We start from the raw sequence: 9991 nt of genomic DNA, 5'->3' as shown, positions 1-9991 counted from the left end.
CTATACGTTAACAATAGGAATACATATAATTGTATCTCATCTTAAAAACTTACTATTGTGGTATTTATTGGATTTCATAACTTTTTGGGGGAACAAATAAAATAAATTTGAGTAAGCCATTATATTATATAATCATGGGGTTTTTATTTGGATTATATTATTATATTGACGCTCCATACAAAAACATTCGAACTCATCAAGTTTTATTGTCATACATGCTGTTGTTTACTTTACTTGGCTTGTGTGCGTTCAGAACAACAGGAAGGACTGACTGCACACAACCACTGTTTGAGAATCAAAATATGTATAACTCGTATTAAAGCTGAAAGCTTATCTGCTGTGTTATTGTGATCTTTTATGTATGATATTTCTGACATTGGAGTTGAAGGATATGATTGGGACTGAGAAACAGACAAAAAAAACTATTTCAAATTGATTTTACTTACTTCGTTTTATATTAATTGACAAATTTGAAATTAATTGGACTATTTCAAAAAAATGATTGTGTGCTGTAATTTAAATTGAAAAATATGTACATTTACTGGGTGCTTTTCTGAATTTTAAAAGGATAGGGTGAACTTTTTAAATTGTTGGCCTAGTCTAAGTACTTTTTTATCTTGTCACATCGAGAAATCGGATTACAAAATATTGTATGTCTAGAAACAAAAAAAAAAAAAACATTATTATGAACACATTACCTTTTCAGTTCCACGTCTAAGTATTGTATAACTAATAATAACAACTGAACGCTGTCATCGCGGTGGCAATAAAATCATCAGCGGTGAAACGATCTCTAATATTGTTTGTGACGTGTTATGACTTATAAATCGATGTCACTGTGCTTTAACTAATGGACATGGCGCCTGTCGCCCGTCGTTCATATAACTTCATAATAATGTATACAAATAACAGAGCGCAAACACACTTTCTGTACATTATATACACATGTATTGTACACGGTTTTGGCTGATGAATATTCTAGCGAGATTCATAAACACACTTACGGCCGCTCGGCAGTGACAATTCCCGGACACTCTCCCTCCGCATATTGTAATTTGTATTGTACTTAAAGGTTGAAAAATATGATCATGTCGAGCAGACCTACCCCTTTTGCAAGCGTCGACTAAACTATTGTTGTGTATACATATGTGCGTGTACCTAATCCATGCACCCACACTCGAGCGACTCGAGTCCATTAAACATTCAAAAGACGTCAAGTGTGGCAGTTTTCGTGCAAACACACACACACACACACAAGTCGCATATGGAAAACATCCGTTACCCTTAAAGTTTATGTCTTATTCAAATCCGGCAAAAATGACGGACATCGCACAAGTCCAAATGAATATTACATACAGGCGAGCGTGACCTTTTGCCGCTAACGGTCGAGCTTATCCGGCTTATAACGGCGTATAGTAGTAGCATGTACATAATATTATATGACTATACGAGCAAAACCGACCGGTTTTTTCCCATGCTTTTATCGGCTCAATGTTCTATAGGGCCGCTCGTGTAAGTGTATTACGTACATTGCATTTTGTCGGGGTGTGAACTCAGTGGCGACCCTCCCCATCACACATATGTATATGTCGGTTTAAGTATAAGGTACTCTTTTTTTTTTGTTGATATTTTATCGTCCGGCCCGAAATTGAACTCCATAAAACCGGAACGCAGTAAAAATATGCTTATTTTTGGGTACTTTGTTTGTTTTTTTTTCATTCTCCGTTCCGTGTATTGCGCGAGTCCCCTTCTTTCGAGTAAAAGGAATCTCACAAGGCCCTCGGGACGTTTTATGTCTGTATTGCGCGTTGTACAGCACGGCGATATGGTTTTTTCCTCGGGATTGTTTTTTACCGTTAAACCGTCGCGGCCGTCCCGGGGGGAAGACCAGAAATGACTCGCACGGATTTCGAATACCAAAAAGGTGAACGGATGAGCGTATTAGCCGTGTAGCGTTATTTAGCCGCGCCGTCGACGGAATGCGTTTTGGCACGCGACGATCGACGCGTGCCCTATCCGAAATAGACGGCGGTCCGTCCACATTCGCGCGATGGCCACCGTGCCGGAACCGTCGCCGTGTTCGGTGTGCCGGCGGCCGGCGGGCCACAGGTGCGGCAAGTGCGGCCGGGCGTCGTACTGCGGCAGACCGCACCAGTTGGCCGACTGGCCCACGCACAAGGCCGAGTGCCGGCGGCCGCCGTACGAGCTCCGCGAGTGCCCGACGCTTGGCCGGCACTGGGTGGCGCGAGACCGCGTGCCGGCCGGCCGAGTGTTACTCGAGGAGAAACCGCTGGCCTGCGGACCCAAACCCGCCTCGCCGCCCGTGTGCCTGGCGTGCCACGCGAGACTCCGGTCGGCGGCCCACAAGTGCCGGGGGTGCGGTTGGCCCGCGTGCGACGCCGGCAATTCGTGCGGGCCACACCATTCCGCGGCGGAATGTCGGCTGATCGCCGGCCACAGCCCGTTTGGTGACAACGAGTCGTTCGAAAGTTGCGCATCCCATTCGGCATACTGCTTCGTGTTACCGCTTCGGTGTCTGCTGTTGGAAGGCGACAACCGGCGGGCGTTTCGCGGCCTACAGTCGCACTTGAATGAACGACTGGACACCGCTTTATACAGAATCTACCGGGTCAATCTTGTACAGTTTGTTTTGGACCGGTTGGGCATGAGAGCGTCGGGGCTCGACGACGTCGACGTGTTGGAGGCGGCCGCCGTTTTGGACACCAACTCGTTCGAAGTGCGTTGCGGTGGTGGCGCCAAAATCCGAGCCGTCTACGCACAAGCTTCGATGATGGCCCACCACTGCAGGCCCAACACCAAGCACGTATTCGTCGACGGTGGACGTTGGGCCATCCGCGTGTTGGCCACCGTCGCCATCGGCGAGGGACAACCGGTGACGGCGACGTACACGCAATCGTTGTGGCGCACCCGGGAAAGACGGAAACACCTAAAGGCGGCCAAGTGTTTCGATTGCGCGTGTGACCGGTGCACCGACCCGACGGAATTCGGCACCCATTTGGGATCGGCTGTGTGCTCGGACTGCGGCGGGTACGTTGCGCCCGACCGAGTGGAGTGCAGCGGAGGTTGTGGCACTGAGCACGACCGAGTGGCGTACGAACTCAAAGTGGCCGAAGCGGAACGTCGGGTTCGTAGCTTCGACCGAACAGATCTGCAGGCGTTCGAAGATTTCTTAGAGCGTCAAGTATACGGACCGACGCGTTTGTTTCATTGCAATCACTTTGTCGCCGTCAGTGTTAAGTACGCTTTGACTCAGTTGTACAATGACCGCATTTTGGGTAATTTAAATATCATCTTCATCGACTGATTAAAATACATATAATATAGTTGGCAGCTTTAAAACAAATGATTTCATTAAAAAAAAAAATCTAGTACCTGTCCATAAAATGTTAACCCTATTAATTAAAAAAAAAATGTAAAAAAAAATTATTTATACGTTAATTTGGCATCTTATAATTCATTTTTTTTAAAAAGTTGAATTTATATTTTAATTATTTGTAATCAATAAAAGTCAATCATATTGACGGATTGAATTTGAATTCAGCGTTGACTAAAACACAAAATCTCAACACATATTTCCTTAAATCTATCAATCGAATAGAAATATCGAATACCTAAATAGATAAAATGTGTTCTGTAACATATTATTAAAATATTGTGATATTTAAAAATTCGATTTATGTTATACACGAATACTAATTTTAATTATTTTGTGTTTAATTTGAACTCTGGGCGTACCTGTTTTTAACGCCTTATCGACTGCATCGCACAATATTTAACAATTCGTTTAATTTAAATCTAGTTTTAAAAATATCTTCATCCTTATGGATGTGTTTATCACATCCATAAGGATGAAGATATTATGCCATGAAACTTTACTTTGGTTATACTCGAAAAACCATTGTACCCTTTCTAATGATATACATTGCCAAGAACTTACTATTTCTATATTTTAATTTGTCTTCTTGAGCCAGAAAATTTAATTTAATTTTTTTTTTTTTTTTGAGAAAAACCTAACCCGCTAATGAGTGACAGCTCCAAAAATAATACAACACGTGCGTTTGTACTTATTCTTACACAGTTCGTTAAAAACATTAATATTCAAAGTAAAAAAAAAAATCTAACCTAAAAGAAAAAATACCCAATAAGAAATAAATCCAGCACAGTGAAGACGGAGAGGTCACGAGACAAGGAATTATTAAGACCGAAAACGATATAAACCACTTTCAAAATAAACGCTTATTGATGCAAATTTGTGGATCGCATACACTATGTTCACTATATTAACATACACTAGATATAAATAATTGTATAGACAATAAATCGTGTCATATTTAATTAATTGAGTTTTATTCGATACAAAAGTGTCAGTGTCACTACATATTTTTTAATTTAATAAAAATTATATCACATTTAAGTCGAGAATAAGTATATTGGACATTTTCAATGATCGATTGAAAAATGTATAAAATCCCAAAAAATATTTTTAAAAAAACCAGTACAGTCGAAACCAAGCACAGTATAAACCGCCACAGTAAGAAATTACCAAAGTGGGTAAGTCAGTATCCACAGATTCGACATCAAAGCGTTTTCTTGACGTGACGTTGAAATATAGTTGTATGCAATTCGACGAAGATCTAACAGACATGAACTTTCATGCGTATAAACAGACTTGGCACCATCGTCCATGTCTTTCAAGTACATTATAACGTCGGCTGTACAGCGAAAGGTCATTTTTGTCACTACTATTTTGCCAAAAACTAACTTATTAAAAAAAAAAAACAATGCTGTACACAAATCTGGTCTTATCGAATTTGGTATTTTTCCCAACGACAACAATAATCTTGAAATTTCTATTTTTTTCTGCAAAAATGTCGTTGTTTGTTGTTGTAAAAACTCAATGTTCAGCAACTAAATCGTGTATTGGCATATAAGTTTCAAAACGCCGCTGTCTTTAAAAGCCCTCTCTTTATTGGTAGTAGTTTGTCAATTATATGTCATTAACCCGTTTGGTCAATAATTTGGGTGTTTGTGTTGATGTAGATTTGTCGTCGAAGCAGCTGGACAACAACGTTAAAATCTGCAAAGAGCTGTTGACTTTGGCTGACGTCTTGGATCCGGGACTTACGAGGTTTCGAGGGCTTTTGCTGTACTACATTCAACAGTCGCTGGGCCGGCGGTTAACAATGAAGCCTAAACGGGTAATTTAATCAAATTTTATTTTTAACGGTTTACAAGTCACGAATAGACCACTTAATGGGCTTTAAAACGTTCGAAAAACATAAAAAATCAAATGGCGTGTAAGCTAAAACGAAAGTACACAAGTACAACATTATATTGTAATAATAGTGCGCCTCACTGAAGTTTACCAGTATTATATAATGTAGCCGTAAAAAAACGCGCTACATATTTTAATAATAAACAGTTTTTATTGCCGTTAAGTGTTAATATTTAATAATGGCTGGGCTTGCATAATTTTCTAGGACGATTGCAGAGCGCTGATTAAAAAGTGTCGCCAAGAAGCCAAAAGCATATTGATTACCGAACCTGACTTGGCGCATTTAGTGGACTTATTGTAATAAAAACAAAAAAAACCGATAGTAACATAAAAATATAGTGCAATAAAAATATATTGTTATCTTTAACACGTTTATTTTTTTTTACCAATTAAATTTCGGCTACTAATTTCAGGCCGATAACGATTAAAACCGTATAGGTACTAGTATAAATATGAAGTCCGGCAAATCCGTAAAGTATAGTGCGATCGCCTTAGACTACCTGCTTGATTGGTTTGTCCATTTCAATAGGTATGGCTTTTTCGGTGATCCCGAATAACCGCAACGCCATAACGGCCGTCGCGCTTGTTTTACTAGTAACAAACGTCGAACTAGCACCGAATAAACCCGGATGTGCAGTAAGTAAAGTGTAATGTTATTTTTGCATTTGTGTTAATTTCATTTTAACAAACATTTTAAACCGCATACAATTTCTCTATTAACAACAGTAGTAAAAAAAAATGTTTTCACGATAAAAAAAAATAAAGTTTAAACACATTAGTATTATATTTGTTTAAAATAATATAAATACATTAATTTTATTTTTTTGTATCTAGCACCCCTAAATATATGAAATACCTTTATTATATGTAGTACAAGTAAAATAGTAGAAACTTTCACAGATTACATGCATCTTTTAATAAGTAGAACTTTTAAAAATATTATGACATATTGTTGATATTTGTTCACAGTCTCAGATAGCCAGAAGTAATACAGGTCAAGGATTTGGTCTAGGAGAAGGATTCGGCATAGGTGAAGGAAGCGGTAGTGGAGGAGGTTTTGGTTTAGGAGAAGGATTCGGCATTGGTGAAGGAAGCGGTAGTGGAGGAGGTTTTGGTTTAGGGGAAGGATTTGGTATTGGTGAAGGAAGTAGTTATGGAGGAGGTAGTAGTATTGGTGAAGGTTTCGGTCTAGGAGAAGGATCCGGTAGTGGCCAAGGAAGCGGTGCTGGTCAAGGTAGTGGCAGTGGACAAGGAAGCGGTACTGGTCAAGGAAACGGTTCTGGTCAAGGTAGTGGCAGTGGACAAGGAAGTGACAGTGGACAAGGAAGTGGTAGTGGAGGAGGTTTTGGTTTAGGGGAAGGATTTGGTATTGGTGAAGGAAGTAGTTATGGAGGAGGTAGTAGTATTGGTGAAGGTTTCGGTCTAGGAAAAGGATCCGGTAGTGGCCAAGGAAGCGGTGCTGGTCAAGGTAGTGGCAGTGGACAAGGAAGCGGTACTGGTCAAGGAAACGGTTCTGGTCAAGGTAGTGGCAGTGGACAAGGAAGTGACAGTGGACAAGGAAGTGGTAGTGGACAAGGAAGCGGTGCTGGTCAAGGAAACGGTTCTGGTCAAGGAGTGAGTGTGCAGTGGACAAGGAAGTGGTAGTGGACAAGGAAGTGGCGCAGACCATGAAAGTGGTAAGAAACCACCAAATTTAGGAGTCGGTCCTGTTCAAATACCACCACACCACGGGGGTGGTAAGCCACCACATCACGGAGGCGGTGAGCCACCACATCATGGAGGCGGTGAACCACCACATAAGCCACCGCATCACGGAGGCGGTGAGCCACCACATCATGGAGGCGGTGAACCACCACATAAGCCACCACATCATGGAGGCGGTGAGCCACCACATCATGGAGGCGATGAACCACCACTAAGCCACCACATCATGGAGGCGGTGAACCACCACATAAGCCACCGCATCACGGAGGCGGTGAGCCACCACATCATGGAGGCGGTGAACCACCACATAAGCCACCACATCATGGAGGCGGTGAACCACCACATAAGCCACCGCATCATGGAGGCGGTGAGCCACCACATCATGGAGGCGGTGAACCACCACATAAGCCACCGCATCACGGAGGCGGTGAGCCACCACATCATGGAGGCGGTGAACCACCACATAAGCCACCACATCATGGAGGCGGTGAGCCACCACATCATGGAGGCGGTGAACCACCACATAAGCCACCGCATCACGGAGGCGGTGAGCCACCACATCATGGAGGCGGTGAACCACCACATAAGCCACCGCATCACGGAGGCGGTGAGCCACCACATCATGGAGGCGGTGAACCACCACATAAGCCACCACATCACGGAGGCGGTGAGCCACCACATCATGGAGGCGGTGAACCACCACATAAGCCACCGCATCACGGAGGCGGTGAGCCACCACATCATGGAGGCGGTGAACCACCACATAAGCCACCACATCACGGAGGCGGTGAGCCACCACATCACGGAGCCGGTGAACCATCACATCACGGACCATTGAGGCCACCTCACCACGGACCCTATAAGCCACCACACCTCGGAGGCGGTGAAGGTGAAAGTGGGGAAGGTCAAGGAAGTGGCAGTGGACAAGGAAGCGGTGCTGGCCAAGGAAACGGTTCTGGTCAAGGCGGGGAAGCTCAAGGAAGTGGTAGTGGACAAGGAAGCGGTGCTGGTCAAGGAAACGGTTTTGGTCAAAGCGGGGAAGGTCAAGGAAGTGGTAGTGGACAAGGAAGCGGTGCTGGTCAAGGAAACAGTTCTGGTCAAGGCGGGGAAGGTCGAGGAAGTGGCAGTGGACAAGGAAGTGGCGCAGGCCATGGAAGTGGTAATAAACCACCATCTTACGGAGGCGGCCCTGTATGCTACTAGGAAAAAAAATTATAATATTTTGAGCTGAACTGTATTTATTTAATTTGTTTGGTAATGGTTAATTTTTAAAAATGCTATAATGTGTATTACATAGTAAAGTTATAAGTTTAATAAACAATACATTTTTACAGTTTTCAATAATGTAATTAATTTTAAACAATAAGACAATTTTTACATAAATAATTACTTACACATATTTTATGGGTCAAAACGCCAAATACGAACGAACGAAAAAGGTATTAAAATTGAGTTTATAATCTAAAAAGTTGGTTTTTCGTAACGCCCGAAATTTGAGAATTTTTCTAATATTTTTTTCAATAAGCTCAGATTATTTTACATAAATTGTGTAAAATTCAAACTGGGTTCTCCATAAAAACGCTTAGGAAAACAAAAAAAATAGGTGAAATAGAAAAGTCGAAAAAACAAGAGTAAAGGAGTTTTAAAATAATAATACTTGAAAATTTAAAACAATGTTATGTAATAAAATTCAATTTTTATTTGTTTAGCAGCATTATTGACAATTTTAGATATATGTGTGTGTGTAAGGTTAAATCAGATACAAATGTATTTATCAAGTTCTCAGAGTAACGATAGGCAAAACATGTACAAAGTTATTTATTGAATACGAATATACGTTTCTTTATACGACAAAAAAAAAAATTCACATTTATGTAATAAATAAGAATCGTTTAATGATTCAATAGTTTCAAGTAATTTGAAATTATCCGGTTAAAGAAAATAATTTAGCGGGACGCAGATCAAAGCTTTTATACCTAATTTATGAAGATGTTCAATACAAGTAGAGTAAGGTAAGAACCGTATATAAAGGTGTCTGAAAATTAATTTTTCGCTACACGGAAAAACATAGAATCATGGATTTGTTTCTGGGATCCCATTCTCCCCTTCTTCCCCCCAACACACTTTTACTTTCTAGTGTCGCGATTGCATTAATTCCAGATAGAGTCCACATAGAGTCCAGTTTTATATTAGTACCTATTGGATATTTGTCAACAAAATTTAGCATATAAATTCTGTTTAGTGTTGTAATGCAAAAAATGGTTTTATTATGTGTGAAAGTATTTATGAGTAGCAGAAAAATCTCTAAACTAAATAGGCCAGATTAAATATTATCTAAACTACACAATTATTATAGTTATCGATCGAAGATATTTTCTAATCTTAATTTTATCTTAAAAACTAAAATTATCTCATTGAAATATTTCATCTTGGTTCATTATATTTTCATCTCTTAGCTTAATGGAGCTGAGAAAAAATTGGTTTTATACTATAACATAGTACCTACTTATTTTTCAATCAATTTCAATTAAAAAATCGAAAACCATAAATATTAAGCTTCTATATGAAAAAATATTAAGTTTTTATGATAAAATATTTTTACATTTTAGATAATTTATCTATTTTGTATTACCTATCGTTTTTATATAAGTTAAAAATACTAATTAATTTTTTTTACCTACAATATTATCGTATAAATAATATAATTATAAACTATTTATGAAGGTCTTAACAGTTGTTAAATAATCTTAGATAAGAAAAATTCAAACCAATGATGGATTGTGATTCATAAATCACAATCAAGTCATGAGAGTTTGACGGCGTTTACAACTTTTTGTTGTATTGTCAACTTCTTGCTTGAACAAAAACAAAACACATTAGATATTTAAATAAAAATAAAATAATTATATATAATAATATTTTAAGCTTCGATACGGAGCGGAGAAGAAAATTGGTTTTAAAATGACGCCTAATTATATTTGTTTCATATTT

At 39.9% G+C, this 9991-nt stretch overlaps 2 protein-coding genes across 39 annotated transcripts; both read left to right on the top strand.

The window, feature by feature from the left end:
• The first annotated feature begins 2050 nt into the window (after window positions 1-2050).
• Window positions 2051-5822, top strand: LOC126841982 (SET domain-containing protein SmydA-8-like). Its single transcript, XM_050578818.1, has 4 exons — window positions 2051-3296; window positions 5062-5219; window positions 5502-5593; window positions 5710-5822. The coding sequence occupies exons 1-4, from the start codon at window positions 2051-2053 to the stop codon at window positions 5732-5734; spliced, it is 1521 nt and encodes a 506-aa protein (XP_050434775.1). The 3' UTR covers window positions 5735-5822.
• LOC126841840 (uncharacterized) lies at window positions 5716-8308 on the top strand. 38 transcript variants are annotated; one of them, XM_050578529.1, is made up of 6 exons: window positions 5716-5932; window positions 6266-6818; window positions 6931-7173; window positions 7233-7328; window positions 7389-7448; window positions 7485-8308. In XM_050578529.1, exons 1-6 carry the CDS (start codon window positions 5828-5830, stop codon window positions 8201-8203), a joined length of 1776 nt encoding a protein of 591 aa, XP_050434486.1. In that variant the 5' UTR covers window positions 5716-5827; the 3' UTR covers window positions 8204-8308. The 38 variants fall into 38 exon arrangements, with proteins under 38 accessions (XP_050434486.1, XP_050434483.1, XP_050434488.1 ...); XM_050578526.1 differs by having other exon boundaries at window positions 7233-7448; window positions 7485-7508; window positions 7545-8308; XM_050578531.1 differs by having other exon boundaries at window positions 7233-7484; window positions 7569-7628; window positions 7665-8308.
• Window positions 8309-9991: the final 1683 nt, after the last annotated feature.

Source organism: Adelges cooleyi, unplaced genomic scaffold (assembly GCF_023614345.1).
Source record: "Adelges cooleyi isolate 19-005CV unplaced genomic scaffold, UGA_ACOO_1.1 ACOO_flye_CR_arks_rails_tigmint_CR_PRNA_41, whole genome shotgun sequence".
Taxonomy (NCBI): domain Eukaryota; kingdom Metazoa; phylum Arthropoda; class Insecta; order Hemiptera; family Adelgidae; genus Adelges; species Adelges cooleyi.
This window is presented reverse-complemented; position numbering and strand designations above follow the sequence as displayed.